Source organism: Artemia franciscana, chromosome 5 (assembly GCF_032884065.1).
Source record: "Artemia franciscana chromosome 5, ASM3288406v1, whole genome shotgun sequence".
Lineage (NCBI taxonomy): Eukaryota > Metazoa > Arthropoda > Branchiopoda > Anostraca > Artemiidae > Artemia > Artemia franciscana.
The window spans coordinates 17,254,254-17,271,388 of NC_088867.1; the positions used below are offsets into that span (position 1 = coordinate 17,254,254).

Below are 17,135 nucleotides of genomic sequence, written 5' to 3' on the forward strand. Positions count from 1 at the left end.
CACACCATCGCATTCAGCGTATCAGAGAACACTATAGAAAAAATCTCAAAATCCTATCTATAAAAATGTAGAATTTCGTATTTTTAGCCAGAAGACATATCACGGGTGCTTGTTTATTTGTTTTTTTTTCTTTTCCTCAGGGGTCATTGTATCGACCAAGAAATCCTAGAATGTCGCAAGAGGGCTCATTCTAACGGAAGTGAAATGTTCTAGTGCCCTTTTTAAGTGATCATAAAATTGGAGGGCACCTAGGCCCCCTCCCACGCTCTTTTTTTTAAAGTCAACGGATCAAAGTTTTGAGATAGCAATTTTGTTCCGCTTAGTCGAAAATCATAATATCTGTGTCTTTGGGAATGACTTAGTTCCCCACAATCCCTGGGGGAGGGGCTGCAAGCTACAAACTTTGACCAGTGTTTACATATAGTAATGGTTATTGGAAAGTGTACAGACGTTTTCAGGGGGATTTTTTTGATTTGGAGGTGAGGTTGAGGGGAGGGGGCTATGTGGGAGTATCTTTCCTTGGAGGGATATGTAATGGGGAAGAACAATTTAATGAAAAGGGGGCAGAATTTTCTAGCATTACTAGCGAGGTATTTAGGAGGAGATAAATACCTCGCTCTTTATGCTAAAGTATTTTTAGTAATTTCAACTATTTATTCTACGTCCTTTCTGATTCAGGGGGTAATTCTTAAGGAATTGGGATAAAAATTAAGATTTAGTGTAAAGAGCGACGTATTCACGAGGGTAAAAACCCCCTCGTATACATAATAAAAAATATAAGAATATAAAGTTTGTTACGTAAGTTAATTCTTAACTTACGTATATTTTTTACTAATAGAAACGTTTATTAAAAATTAAAAGTTCTAGTTGCCTTTTTAAGTTGGAGGGCAACTAGACTTCCTTCCCAAACCCCTTATTTCTCAAAATTGTCTGATCAAAACTAAGAGAAAGCCATTTAGCCAAAAAACGAATTAATATGCAGATATCATTTAATAATTTATTTGTGGAGAGCCAAAATCAAATTTGCATTAATTCAAAAACGCTCGGAAATTAAATAAAAAACTATTTTTTTAACTGAAAGTAAGGAGCGACATTAACAGTTCAAACGAACAAAAATTACTCCGTATATGAAATGTGCCCCCTTCGCAATCCATCGCTCTTTACGCTAAAGCTTTTAATTGTTTTAAAAAGTAGAATTGTGGCAAAGAGTCAAACTTTAGCGTAAAGAGCGAGGGATAGCGGAGGGAACAACCCGTTTCATATACGGAGTAATTTCTGTTCGTTTTTGAGTTTTAATCTCGCTCCCTACTTTCAGTAAAAAAACTAGTCTTTTTTATTTAATCCTGTTTAAATCGGTTCTCTATTCTTATGTGGTAATAAAGAATTGAAGATGCCTTTACAGGATACTGAAAAGACCCATGCGGCCAGCTCATGGATCTGAGTCAGAAAATGTCACCTATTGCTGCATAAAACCTCTTGTCTCTCATCAGAATAATCAAGAGTTTACTATAAACTGCTTAACACTTTAATTTTCAGGTAATTAGGTAAGGGTCTGAAGATTGTCTAAAACCAGAAATTATTTGTTCGACCTCTATCTCGAATAAAATGTTGCATCGTTATGGTGAAAAGAAGCAAATATACAAGCATAGCTACGCATAAACGATAACGAAAACAATAATCACAAGTAGTACACAATAATTCTCCCAACAACTCTTTTCTTTTTCTCTATACCGAGATAAATACTCCTTGAAATTTATCTTCAATAATTGTAGATTCATCCAGAGTCATTATGTAATTCTAGGACGCATCATCTGCTCTCCCAAAAGGAACTCTTCTCTCCATCCTTATTTCTTCAATTGTTTACATTGCATTTGCCTTCTTTTGTGGTGGCACCGTTGCTAGAGATGCCACTGGAAACATAACTGATCTAGAAAACTGGGCATTTTTGGACTGCGCTCCGAATGAATGTGCCTGGGGTCTTCATAACAGTTTTCAGGTGAGTTTTCAAAAGTCTTTTGCAATAGCCATAATTAATTAGACGGAATGTAATCTTAAATTTACTGAGTCTCTTTGTGTTGAGTTTCATTAGTTTAAAGAGTCTCGACAGATTTTCCTATTTTTAGTTAACTGGATTAAGGTTTAATTATAGCTTTCTGTGTTGAAAAGTTGAGTTCTCTTTTGAGATTTTGCAATGAGTTGAATGGAATATGTAGTATTTGTCAAGTTCTGTGTTTAAAATTGACTGGTTAGAGCTGTCTATATTAAGTTTTATGTTTGAAGTTGACTGGGTTAAGCTGTCTATGGCTGTTTCCTGTGTTATGAGTCTTCTGGGCTTAGTTTCTCATGTTTCATTAAATATGTGTTTTGCTGTGCTAAGCTAACTGGGTTGAGTCTTCGACCCAGTTAGGGTCGAGATTTTGGCAGGCTGGGTTTTCAGTGTGTGTCTCTCTTTAATTATTAAATAGGCTTCATATTTTTAAGCTAACTTTACTGCATTAATTTGTCGATCGTGAGTAGCATGAGCTATATTTATTCGTGAATACAGTTTCTTTTTTGGGGTTGATTGTGTTCAGCATCCGATGTGTTTTACTGTCTGATTCAAGTTTTCCTAGATTCATTTGACTGCGGTGAGCTATTGATTTTGAGTTTACTGCATTTTGTTGACTACGCCTAGTAGTCTGTATTGAATTTACTATTTTAATTTGACTCAGTAGAGTTACCCAGGTTTGGTTGCCTTTGCTAGGCTAACTGTTTTTAGGGACGAGTTTGATGTGTCACAGGCTCAGTTTTACCTCCAACCATGCAATATTAAATAATTTCTAAGACAAGGTTCAGCAACTACAACATAGAAAAATGGGCCAGTTGCATAAATTGGGGCTCAAGCCCATGGGGTTGTGAGATTATTTTGCCAATGAAAGTGTATTTTCTAGACTTATGTATTTCATCTAAATGGCCATATTAAGAGTATACTCCAATGTTACGGTAGGGGGGGGGGGATACAGAATTTCCTAGGGCAAACACAAAAAGAAGGAGTAGGGTATTTCCAATCCATTTTAACCTTTAAAGAGGGCAGTAGAACTTTTAATGTCAGATGGAACGAGCCTTCTCCCGGGAGTGGGGTGCCAATTTATTGCGAGTTACGAGGTTTTTTTTTCGCCATAAAAATGAATTTTCTAGACTTATCTGTTCGAGCTAGACGGTTTTCTCTAAATTTTGACCAAATGTCACAGTGAGGGGGATATACACGGAAGTTCCCAGAGCAAACACAAAAAGAAGGGCTAGGGTATCTCCAGTTTAATTAATTTTCAGTTTAATTTCCAGTTAACTAGTCGGAAAAAATCATAAGTCAGTTTATTAAAGCTAGTTTTGTAATTATATCACCCTTAAAACAGGCTAGAACTTTCAATGTCATACTGAGTGAGCCCCCTTACGAATTTTTATTACCGCCATTTCTATACGAAGGGGCAAGAAAATATGTGAGACACGTGACTCTGTTCCTTATTAAAAAGAAAAGAACAGGTTTTTTCAAATCAAGTAAGGAGAGACATTAAAACTTAAAACGAACAGAAATTACTCCGTATATGAAAGGGGCTTTTCCTCCTCAACGCCCCGCTTATTACGCTTAAATTTGACTCTTTCTCTTAACTCTACTTTTTAAAACAGTAAAAAACTTTATTCATTGAAGAAAAATTTGGCAGATATTTTGCAAAATTCCAGATGAACTAAACCGTCAATCTTTGATGAAATAACCCAATTAATATTGAAAACTTAATGAAAACTTAAATGTAACAATGTTATTTTACTTTTCAGGTTATTGAAACAGTCTCTGCTTTCGGTCCCCTTATCTTCGCTGGATGTTTTGCTGCGACTCTTAGCTCTGCCCTTGCTAGCTATGTTTCCGCCCCTAAGATTTTTCAAGCTGTTTGCAACGACAACCTCTATCCAGGCATTGGGTGGTTTGGCAAAGGCTACGGCAGAAACAATGAGCCTATCAGAGCCTATGTGCTAACTTTTATCATTGCGCTTGCAGGAATTGCCTTAGGTAATTTGTTTGTTGCATGAACCGAAATCTAACAACGAAGCAGCTACGCTACATAATGAAAAACGAAAAAAGAAGAAAGAACAAGAAAACATATCTGAAAAAGCCCTAACTAAAAACATAACTGAAAAATAAAGAATATTTAGGATGTGACAAAACATATTGAAAATATATGGATGCCAAAAATTAAAAGGTGTCAAGTCCTTTCCTTGGTTTTATTGACCAAGAACTACTCAAATTTTTAAAATATTTCAACCACTCATATGTCTAATATTTTTTCGACATATGAACAAGTGAATTGTATAGCTAAATTTCAAAAATCTTTATTCTGTTTTATTCTGTTTTACAGTTTAAACAAAGAGGAGAAACCATATTAGAGGATGTTGGACACAAAATGAATAAGAATTATTCGTTTGATTTTGAAAAGCAATATAGTTTATGAATTAGTTATTTATTAACGAAGCATATCGGTTTTATAAGAACAAAAGCTTTTTTCTCTTTGGAATAATTTATCGCACAATGTATTAACGAACACTAAATTGTCTATATTGCTTATTTAATCTGGTAAATTGTTTCTATGTCACAGTGATAATAACAAGTGATTGTCAAGATAAATAAAAAACTAGTAACAGTAAAAAACGGGACTTAAACATAATATAGAACTAAGTATAATTTGAAAATTGTCAAAGATTTTTTTCGAACAGGAATCTTAAAAGAAAAGGAACTGTTTCTTTTAATGATATCAAAGCAAGCATGCACTTGAATGAAGGCCTACCCCTGCTATTTTTTCCAGTACCAGAAGAAAAGTACTGAAATAAAAATAAAAAACTAAAATGAAAAAGTAAAAAAAACAAGTAAAAATAAAAATAGTAAACAAAAATGTACTAAAATAAAAGCAAAATGTACTAAAAATAAAAGTAATAAAAATAAAAGTACATAAAAGTGCCAAAAATAAAAGTACCAAAAATGAACTGTTTCTTTTAATGATACTAAAGCAAGCAGTTGAATGAAGGCCTACCCTTGCTATTTTTTCCAGTACCAGAAGAAAACTACCAAAAATAAATGTTTGCAGGTCTCCTAAATAGCAGATATTAATGAATGTCGGTCTTTTTTCACTGCATCCGCTTGCTCAGGCTTCCAATCCATGCGGATAACGAATACGGGCCTTAAAATCTCCTTGGCTATGGAGATCTTGCACTGATATCAACAGAAATCTTCTTCAACATTTGTAATGATATTCTTTTGTTATCATGTTCTGTTTTCTTCTTTGTAAAAAATGCTTTCAGTTTTTTTTTCGATTGCTTATAGATTATTTTTTCCACATTTTTAAGATTAAATTATAAATTTGACTGCGAGTTATTATAACGAAAAAGTTTTGTTATACAAAAAGCATCTCATTCATCTCTGTTAACTGCAAGTTAGATTGGTGACTAAAGCTCTAAGGTCTGGTAAGCAGCAGTACTAGTTGAACGCATCCAATAATGCGCATGGATCTTCTAAGAAGGTGTGGTCATTGGTGATTGTTTCGGGAAAAAATGATTTCTCTTCCGAATGGGATGATGACTACGGATGGTAAAACAGCTGTTGAAGGAAAAATGAAGGTTGCTAACACGATCAACACCCACTTTGCCAAAATAGGTGGAAAGGCGTCAGATAAGGCATCCCAAAACTTAGCACCAAATTCTGCTAACTTCCAAAGTATTTTACCCTCCTCTACTCACCGATCCATCTGTAATCCTGGTCAGTTGAATGCCAATTGAACATTATCTATCGATTATACAATGGTTCGGGATTGGACACCCTTATCAGCTGAAGAAAATAATGCTGAATGAAAATGATAACGATTACTGCTTGGATGCATAAAATGGCCAAAAAATGGATGATCGATGCTCTATCTTTTTCACTAACCTACTTGATAAAGGGGCCCATAACTTTCGTTCTAATAGCCTAAGCCTTGTTTGTATTATGTAAATGAATCCTGTTCATTAAAGATTAAGTTAGTTTTGATGGCCCTTTTCAGCGGATATTCATTTGGAATGCTTTCCAATGACACCATTGTACATAAGTGGAAACCTAGTTCAACTGAGCTGAAAACTGTTCAATGAAAATGATTATTATTATTACTTTTATTAACAATTATAGTAACTTACTGACCTGCCATCTTTTTTCTTTGAGCACTAGACAAAAGCTGCTAAATATCAAAACGTTGGCTCTGATAATCCTTCTTTGTATTATCTATGGCAAATTTATCCCAACTATTTGTCATATTAAATAGGAAGCTTGCCAATTCAATATTAAACTGGAAACTATGTCAATTAAACTGGTATTAAGAACTCTAACCAGTTCATCGCTGAGCTGAGCTTTTCTACAAAGCTTGGAAACTTGGATGCTTTGTTCAATTTTGCTACTTGCCGTGAAGCATTGCCCATTAAAGTTAAAATAAGCTGAATTTTGAGTATAAAAATATGAATCTCAATTAAAGGTCTAAGTTTATCTAAAGCCAAGATAATATCCTAAGAAATTAGGCAGATTTTTCATTTTATTCAAAAATATACACAAATATATCTATTCGTCGTTTTGACAAAGAAGTGGTTCTTTTAGCTAAGACCCGATGCGATAAAAGTTAAAAAAATTGTTTAATTTAAAAAAAATTAAACATTTTTGCTCAAATTTTATAATTGACTTCATAATTCTACACGGTAAAGCTAGTAGATGTTGCACAGTTTTCTCAGAAAATACCATGAGCAAAATCGTTTTCGTACACTCTTTGCATTGTTCTTTTAATTGACGGCACGTGTGATTAGGATCAAACCCTATTTTGTGTAGATTTTTTGCCATTAGCAATGCTGTTGAATTGAATGTTAACTCGAACAATGTTCAGTGACGCCATTTTACTCGCTTTTTTAAGGTGAATTGAACGCCATCTCTCCATTGATTTCAAATTTCTTCTTGGCTGCTTATGCACTTGTCAACTTTTCAACCTTCCATGTCAATTTAATTAAGCCTATTGGATGGAGACCTACTTTTAGGGTAAGATTGTTTTATTATAATTTTATGTCCCAAAAAGTAGTGCCACCTGCCCAAAAAATCAAAGTTTCTAAATGTCTCGTTCAAGACTTTTTAAATGATTAGCCATGTTTAAACGTTTAAAACTTTTAAGAAATTCGTTCATTCATTCATAGTGATTTATGCGCTTTTTTGGTTATTGACTTGTAATATGTTTTTATGTCTGCTCGTTTTCAGATTTTCTGTCACCCTTCACTTTTCAAAAATTTGGTCTATTAAAACTTTTTAAAATTCAATTTCTGTTCCTTTTTAACTGATTAGAATTGAACAAGTTTCTATCTAAAGTCAAGGGTACTGTTAAAACCTATGAAGAGGAAAGAACATCAAGGTCCTACAAACAAACGACACAAAAACAACCTGATCCCGTAGTCAGTACTTCAGTACTGAACTAGCTTTCAAAGTTAGAACATCTCAAATACCTGGATTGTATTGCTTCAGAGTTCAATGTAAAAGGATTTGGTTTGATTTGGATATTTATGAAGTGTGAGTAAAACCGGTCTACTTTAGTATGACTAAATTTATATAACTATATGAGCGGATTAGTGTATCTGATTTCATCTGAATTGAATAAATTAATTTTTCAATCGACTATATTCTGTTAACGGGGGATAGTCACAAACCCCTTTGGCTTTAAAGATCTGAGTGTCCGTACCGCATAGACGTACTGTGTTGTAAGTTTAACCTGAAGGATTTTATTGCATTATAAGCTTAATGGATCGCTAAAGGCTATTTTTTTTTGCCTTGCTTATTTAATCCCAGACCTAAGGAGTGAGAAATGTCAATATTTATTTGTCCTAGTTGTGGTCGATCTTGTGGCAAGGGGATCACTCTGCAATGCACAAAATGTCTCGAAATGTTTCACCCACAGTGCGCAATCATTTCCCCAACTGAGCATAAAGAAAAACCGATTTGGATTTGCTTAATCTGTTCGAATAATGATGAAATTAATGAATCTTACATCTCTAATAATACTCCCTGTATATCCCCGATAATCAGCGGTCAAAAATTCATTCCTGCTAATGCCAATTTTGTAGATGAAAGCTGGTAGATTGCAAGAAAGGAGAGGAAAAACAGCTAAAAAAACTACTGCCTCGGACATAATGCGTGTTATCATAGAACCTGATTCGAAACAGATCATATGGCCTGTAATCGTCCCACGGAGCTTTAAAGAATGTCTAGTATTAAAGCCTGACATCAGCGTCCGGCTTGATAAACTTGTTTATGACTATTCCCGAAAGCTTGAAAAAGCACAGTCTTCTATTGAGCGTATCGAATCTAATTTGGAGAAAAAAAAGGCTGGCAATGATATTGATCTCAATCCCCCCACTGTGCCCCACCATAAATGGCCACCTCTCCCACTAAAGACTGCCCTATTAGAGACCATAGTGATAAGAAAACTCACCCGCTCTCCTACTGAAGGATCCTGTCTGACGCAAGAAAGAATTTGATAAGACAGGTTATGCAAATATTCGTTATGTTAAAGTGACTAAGAATAGTGTTATGGTATCGGTACCATGTCAAGATGCATCGAAGCTCAGTCTAAATGTTAATTTTCCTGAAAGCATAATAGCTTCCAAGCCTCGGCGATTTTTTGGAATTATCAGGAGTGTGGACATTGATTTTGATGTTAGTGCCTACGCATTGGACTTTCTGGGTATAATCGAGTTTAATCAACTAGGAAAATCGCAAACTGTAAGAGTTATTTTTCAAACAGAAGAATACCTGTATTTTTACATCACACATGAGATCAAGTTCGGTTATGAGCTTTTCCGAGTGAAACGTGATCGTATTCAGCCTAGGCGTTGTTTTAAATGTCAAAGTTTTAACCATGTCCAAAATCCATCTAAATCTGAATGTTTCAAATGTGCCCGATGTAGCGGTAATCACATTTCGACTTAAGACTCCCCATGTCAAGCACCAGTTAAATGCGCCAGTTGTGACTCAAATGATCATCCAGTCTACAGCTTTAGGCGTCCGGTTTTAAAGAAGTTTTGTAAATGAATGTATTACTTCGTGTTACGTCATTTAATTCAAATGGTGTGCTAAGGAAATTACCTGTACTTCATAATTTTTGAATGAAAATTCATCGTTTCTATGTCTTCAAAAACTCCACCTCCTTGATCATTCGTTGAATCTGCTTTCTAGTTTGTCTACTCAGCATGATATTTTTGCTGTTCCCACTACACCGACTGGTGGCGTCCCTCCGGTGGTTTAGGTACTATTTTACCCAAGTCTCTTAGTGCAACTATTCTAGCAATTGATACAAATTTCTTAGCTTGTAGTTTTTCAAACGTAGTTTTAATTAATTGTTATTTTCCGACTGATTACCATGATGATATTTCTTTTGATGAGTTTACTCAATGCTGTTTTAATCTTGGTCGATGTGTCTATCTTAGACTAGTTTACAGTCATATTTGTGTACTTATATTTTAGGTGATTTTAACTGTAATCCAAATATAGCAAATGGAAGAGATGCAATTTTAACATCTTGTCTTTCTAATTTTTCTGTTTTACTGAAGTCTCAGGATTTTACTTATATTCATTGGATTGGTAGTACAACTAATATTAATCGTTTCTTTTCTTCTAACCCAAGTGATCCTTTGCCTGTGGCTATTGTATTCGAAGATTTCCCCATTAGTAACCACATACCGTTTCAATTTCTTTTACCTCCTTTGCCTTCTTGTCCTCCCCCAGTTCGTTTTTCTGGTAATAAGCTTCCTAAATTTTTTGATCGGGTTGATTGGAATCCAAATTTTAAACTGCTTTACCAAGATAGAGTTGGGACTTTAATTGATAAAGTTTTATTCCTGATAGTTTGGATTAAATGGACAGTAATCCCTCCTTGAGGGAAATTGTCTTTATTTTGAATTAAGCTATTGCTTAATGTATGGTGCCGCGGCAGTTTTTCCTACTAATAGGATAAGATTGGACACGCAGAAGCCTTTTTGGAGCCTCAATCCTTTTTTGGTAAATTCTAATAAGGCGGCAAAACAAGCGTATTGGGAATAGCGGGCGCTTGGTAAGCCTAGAGACTCGCATCCAAATTTTTTGCTAATGAAAAAGAGAAAGGTCGAATTCCAATCGGAGCTCCGTCTTCATAATAACCTGATCATAGAAGAATTCTTCAAACATTAATAACGACAAGGACAAGAATCTCCTTTGCAATGTTCTCTGAGGCAATAGGTGGACTAACTTGCCTGATACCAATTCCACACCATCGCTAAAAGAGTGGGAAAATTATTTTGGGGAATGGCGGGCGCTTGGTAAGCCTAGAGACTCGCATCCAAATTTTTTACTAATGAAATAGAGAAAGGTCGATTTCCAATCGGAGCTCCGTCGTAATAATAACCTGATCATAGAAGAATTCTTCAAACATTAATAACAACAAAGACAAGAATCTCCTTTGGAATGTTCTCCGAGGCAATAGGCGGATTAACATGCCTGATACTAATTCCACACCATCGATAAAAGAGTGGGAAAATTATTTTTCTAAGTTGTCGACTTCGCCCGATTCTAACAGTGTTGTCTTGCAATTAGATGAAAGGTTGAAGAATTTTCCAACTGATTACAGGATTTCTGAGGATATGTTACGTAGAACAATCAAAACGTTAAAGGCGCAGTCGGCTAAGGATCATGATGGCGTATTTGCTAATCACCTTAAACTTGCTCCTTCTTCTTTTCTTATTACTCTACTGGCATTTTTCAACTTTTTACTTATTACTGGTTTAGTACCATCGTCATTCTATATTTGCATAGTTACGCCTATTCCTAAGAGCGGGAAAAAAGACTTGTCATATTGTAGTTCCTTGAGACCAATCACTAGGGATTCTATGATTGGGAAAGTGTTCGTGTTGTATTTGAAGGATCTTCTTAAAATTCTTGACGGTGGTTCTAATCAATTTGGTTTCAAGTGAGGTTTGGGATGTGACCACGCCCATGCATCTTTCAGCAAAATTATTGAAGAATCGAGAATCACTGATCAACCGCTATACGCCCTCTTGATTGATATCAAAGGGGCCTTTGATAACATTTCTCATACATCTGTACTGTTCGCTTTAATCCATACTGTATTGCCCTCGCTCTTGGTATTCTGGATTAAAGATCTGTATTTGTCCGAGTTCGTCTTCATCTCAGTCCAAATTAATTCAAGTGGATAGAGGAATTAGAAAAGGAGTAATTATTTCTCCTTATATATTATATTTAAGTTTAACTACTGCCCTTAATTCTCTTTCCTGCTCTTTTGTTTCATTATCTCGAAATCTGTCTTACATTGCATATGCTGATGACATTATCCTTCTAAGCCGGTCCTGTCTAGTCTTGTTTCAAATTTTAATATTATAATTAATTGTTTAAAAGGTTTGGGCCTTTCTATCAGTTATGAAAAGAGGCTAATTTTTTGTTGTAAATTCAGGTTGACTTTCGATTGCGGCAATGGTGTTATTTTTCAGTCGTCGTCATTAGTCACCTATTTGGGATTACCTTATGCTGCTTCGAAAAGAGATTTTAAACCAGTCCTGGTTCAGCATGTTCAGATGAAACTACGCAAGGCATTTGATCTTTTAATTCGTTTTCGGGGTCTTTATCGTCGGGAAGTTCTTGGTCGTATGTATATCGCTGTTGCTCTGCCTCACGTATTGTTCCCGTCCCTATTCTTCCGTAAGATCAGACTTTCTGATCGTTTGCCCATTAAAGTTTCTTATTTTAAATTGTGTAAATTTTTACTTGGTTTCCCTCTTTCTTTTAGTAACACTGAGATTGTTTTAAAGCTTAAAGTGAAGGATCCTGTAGACTGTATAAAGAAAAAGTATAAAACATTTGAAGATAAGGCGAAAATTAACCTTTTAGACCACAATTTGTCTCCGCTTTTTAATAACAGTTCTGGCTCTTGATGATTTATAGGCTAAACTATTCAGCAAGTGTTTTTGTGTCTTTTTTCTCTTTTTAAGTGTCTGATCAATATTTGATAGGTTTTGATTGTAAGTGTTATCATTTGTCTTTTCTTTATATTATATTGTAGCGTACTCCTCATTTTTCGAGGAAAATAAAGAAAATAAATAAATAAATGAAATTGTACAGAATTTCATAAACAGAGAAATAGAATCACTAAAAATATAAATCTGTCGCTAGCTTTTCAGATTTTTGGAACATTTATGATGGAACTCAAAAGTTTTTTGGTGAAGGGGTTTCAATCCTAACCTCCTCCGACACAATCTAAAGTCAGAAATTGATGTAAACATTCATAGAAGACTCATTGGATAGCCCCTCCTGTGGTTTTGCTCTTTCCTATATTATTTTTTGTTGTAAATTTTTGCGCTAAAGTATTTAATACTTAAAAAAAAAAAGCTTCCCATTTTAATAAACGGCCCTTGTGTTTCAGAAGTCTTTTTGAAAAAAAAACTTGGACAAACAGTCAAGCTTCAGTGCTATTTTTGATGTATTGCGCAAGCAATAAAGTAAGAAAGGATCTTAGGATTGACGCTCTAGATCTAGATAATCCTTTATAAACATTAAATTTTGGTTTATATCCTGCTTAAATTAAGACGTTGAAATACAAAATTAAGGCAATTACGTATATTCGTTGGGTATCTTGATGTTTAGCTGGAAAAAAATTCACAGATAGGAACATAAAATGATGAAGAACAGAAATCCTTGACAACAGCGCAATATATTCAATATAATGTGTAAAATGATATATATTGGTTTTGTAGTAAAACAAATCTATATAGTAATTTTTACTGGCTTTGGACAGACGGTTCCACGAAGTATCATTTTTGCCGATTTTTTTTTTTCAAGAATTAGGCGAGAACGTTCGAAAGAGAAGTCAGTTATTTTCATTAAAAATTAACAAACTCAAGTGGATTATAATTTTTTCTAGCTTTTTATAAATTACTCCTCAGAGTTTTAGTTTTACTGGTGTTTTTTTTTTTTTTAAAGAAGCCGAGATGCTTAGAAATGTGAAGTTCTTCACATTTAGCTCACCGAACAGTTCTCTTTGAAAAAAAAAACTTGGACAAACAGTCAAGCTTTCTATGCAGGGGTGGATTAAAAATATCTTGGAGGGAGAAATGTGACAAGGGTGCCAATAATTGACCAAGTTGACAAATTTATTCCAAAAAACAGTGAAAAAATAAAAAATAGGGAAAGAGGGTGCAAAAAAATCTTGGGAGGGGGAGGGGCAGGGCCTCCCTGGCCCCCTGGACTCACCGTTGATTTCATGTTTCTGACACTAATGTGTCAGATACTACACGATGCAGTATGATTTAAAAATTTAATCCCAATATGTTTTTAGCCATCTCCTCTGTTCACAATACTCCAGTAAATAAATACTCTACTTCATAAACTCAAACTGAATAAGTGGCAATATTATGTCTTTAATAGAGATCACATAATAAAATACAGGGATGCTCTTTAGTTTTGAAGTCGCTCACTTACTTTCATTGCTCATTTAGTTCATCAGTTGAAATATTAGCAAAATGGTTCTAGGTGTTTACCCTCCACCGGTGATTACCTCCCCCTTCCGAAAAATTACCCGCGAAAAATACACCAGCGGGGAAAATAATCCCCGTAGAAAATGCCCCCTGGTAAATCCTTCCCCTCTCCCCGAAAATACCCCCTGTGGAAAATAAGGCTTTCCAAATTTGAGAATTTATTTTAGTTTTGTTTTTTTAATCTCCGTAGGGGGAAGGAATTTTGGTACTTGTGTATTACGCGCCGCTCACTCAAGTTTACGCTGTGTAAAAATCGGGAAAAAACTGGTTTCTTTGTTAGTTTCTTCCAGCTTAACGCGAACCAAGACAAAGCCAAGTGATAGAATATACGGGAAATAAATAATTTATATATTTGCACCTCAGGGGAGAGGAGGGGTTAATTTGGAAAGATATAAGTAAGAAAATAACTCTTACTTCATAATGTGCAGAATAATTGTACCTAACACATTTTGCTTGCAGGCACACTATACTTTACCCCCTCCACCCCCTAATGTGCAAATCTATAGTCCAAATTTGTTTCTAAAGTAACGAAGAAACTAACGAAAAAACTGGTTTGTTTTCGAGTTTTGCGCATCGTAATCTTGATTGAGTGGCGTATAATACACAAGTATCGGAGTTTTCCATGGAGAGAGAGCCAGATTTCCCGGTAGGCTATTATTTTAAAACGATCAGAAATTAAATTAAAAAAAAAGTTTTAAGGATTATCAAAAAACTAATATGTGTCCATGTCTTATTAACATAGTCTTTTCCCCAAAAAATTCCCATCTTTTTTTCTATTATACTCGTAGTTTTTACTTTGAAGATTATTTGACTGCTATGCTATCTGTAAGTAATAAATAAAAACAAAAACTAGTTTTTCAATTGAAAGTAATGAGCAACATCAAACCTTAAAACGAACTGTAATGATTACGTATATGGAAGGGGTTGCTTCCTCCTCAAGACCTCGCTCTTTACGCTATTTTTTTTTGCAGAGGATTTTAAAACAGCTTACTGCTCTATTTAAATAACCATTGTGTTTCAAGAATTGTTCTTAAGGAATTAGGACAAAAAGTAAAAACTTTAGGGTAAAGAGCAAGCTTTTGAGGAAGGAGGGACTCCTTTTAAATATGTAATAATTTATGCTCGTTTTAAGTTTTGATGTTGCTCCTTACTTCCCGTTGAAAAAACTCAAAATTTAATTTCTGATTGTTTTTAAATAATACCGGGAAATCCGGCTCTCTCTACATGAAAGATTTCGGTACTTGATTATTATACGCCACTCACTCATGTTTACGCTGTGCAAAACTCAAGAACAAACTGGTATCTTCGTTAGTTTTTTTGTTACTTTAGAAACAAATTTTAGCTATTGATTTGCACATTAGGGCGAGGGGTAAAGTATAGCGGGTCTACATGCCAAATGTGTTAGGTACAATTATTCTGTATGAATATGAAGTAAGAATTGTTTCCTGACTTCAAATTGTCCAAATACTTTACTCTCCCACCTTATGTGCAAATATATAGCCCAAATTATATATTTCCCATCTATTCTGCCACTTGTCTTGTCTCAGGCTAAGCTGAAAGAAATTAACGAAGAAACCGTTTTGTTCTCGAATTTCACACAGCGTAAACTTGAGTGAGTGGCGCATAATACGCAAGTACCGAAATTCTTTCTCCCTACGGAAATTAAAAAACAAAACTTAAATAAAATGATCAAATTTGAAAAGCCTTATTTTCCACGGGTTATTTTTTACTGGGGGGGGGGGGGGGTGTTCACCAGGGGCATTTTCCGCGGGAGGGTATTTTACACGTGTGTGGTCATTTTCATGGGAGGTATTTTCCAGGGGTCTTTTCCGTGGGGGGTATTTTCTAGGGGGTATTTTCTGCAGTGTATTTTCCCAGTAGGGGAGGGGTAAACACCGGCCACCTAGCAAAATATGACCAGAGGAGAGAAAACGTTCACTGTAAAATTTATTCTCAAGACATTTGATTCGAAATGTTTTTGTTTCAATGGGAGGGACTAGTTTTTTCCAAAGACGGAAGAAGATTGGCTAATTGTTTTCCACTGAAACTGTGTTTTGGAGAACGAACTGATAACCAAATATAATAGTCACTTCTTGCAACTTCGAAAAATAAAACGCCAATATAACGGACGAATTATACGAAATGTATCGAAATAACATGAAAAACTGTAAATGTATCGAAATAACATGAAAAACTGTAAACTTCCTAAGAGCTATCCTTGAAACCTTATGAAATTGAGAGTAAATTAAAGTGCATTGATGACTAAACACAAAAAAATATAAGTGACATATGGGACATATTTGATGTACTATTGTCGAAGAAAATTTTTTTTAAATTCAACAAGCTCATGGAGTTTAACGATTAGTACTCCTGTGGGGATAGGACCCAAGGACCTATCCCCAGGGATTGTGGGATTATGTTATCTTCAAATGTTTCGCTTTGGAACCTTTCATATATTTTGAAGAAAATGGTAATTTCACACCACATCACCCTTGTGGAAAAGAAAAAAACACGCAAACACACAAAAAACACAAAAAAAATAAACACACATCCGTGATCTTTCTTCTGGAAAAAAAAAACAAACAAGATTCCACATTTTTACAGATCAGCGCTTGAAACCTTTACAGTAAGGTTCTCTGATATGCTCAATCTTATTTTCACGAGAATTCTTTTACTTTTAGTGAGTGTTTTTCATCTTTTTCGAAAATCATCAAATTTTCCCAGGCTCGTAGCCTTTTATGGGTAACACTAAGCCATAATGAATTTACATATTTGGAATATGCATAATAAGCCAATGCTTTTGATATATCTATCAATAACAAATATTTTTTGGGTTTTGGCTGCTATTAAGCCATGCCACTCCTTACTTACAGTTCGTTACCACGTATTGTTTGACATATATCTCATTTAGGAGCTTTACAGACAAAAAACTGATGAATTTTGTTAGTTCCATTTATGCGTTGCATACATGCGAAATTTTCACGTCGTTTTAGTTTCATCTTTTCTTTCTACTGGCCGTAGTCTTGTTTGTTTCTTCATTATTGAGATTTCTCTCTTTGTTGTTTTTTAATTCTTTCTGCTTATATTTGTTAATTGTTAAGTAATATAGATTTCAATTTTTAGTATTACAACGGCTGGGTCAGTTTGATTGGTGCGATATTATGCATCGTTGTGATGTTTTTGATGAGTTGGGCAACTGCACTGATCACATTTGCCGCCTTTATTGTCCTCTATCTTGTGGTTGTCTATAGAAAACCTGGTAAGCAGCATGTACATTTATTGCTTATTATTATAAATCCCAGAACGGGTGAGCTTAAATTTTCTTTGCAAATGTGGCTAGTAATTATGGTAAGGATTTTTTTTGTGAGATAACAGCTAAGCAGCTGTATTAATTGGACAGGGCAGGAGTTGGAAAGAAGAAAATGCAGAATGGTGGAATGTCAAAAAGGTTTCTAAACTGCAAGTTAGATCTTTGACTGTGCAGTGGGAGTTTTACTCCCAGACCTCTCCTTTCAACTAGTTTAGGTAGTGATAAATTATAA

General features: G+C 34.8%; 1 protein-coding gene across 1 annotated transcript in view; it reads left to right on the forward strand.

Moving 5' to 3' along the window:
* LOC136027041 (bumetanide-sensitive sodium-(potassium)-chloride cotransporter-like) overlaps window positions 1-17,135 on the forward strand; it is a 99,650-nt gene that overhangs the window by 25,358 nt on the left and 57,157 nt on the right. Inside the window, exons 8-11 of the mRNA XM_065703963.1 lie at window positions 1,802-1,996; window positions 3,811-4,042; window positions 6,948-7,069; window positions 16,717-16,852. Coding sequence (XP_065560035.1) covers window positions 1,802-1,996; window positions 3,811-4,042; window positions 6,948-7,069; window positions 16,717-16,852 — 685 coding nt within the window. The remainder of the gene's footprint in view (window positions 1-1,801; window positions 1,997-3,810; window positions 4,043-6,947; window positions 7,070-16,716; window positions 16,853-17,135) is intronic.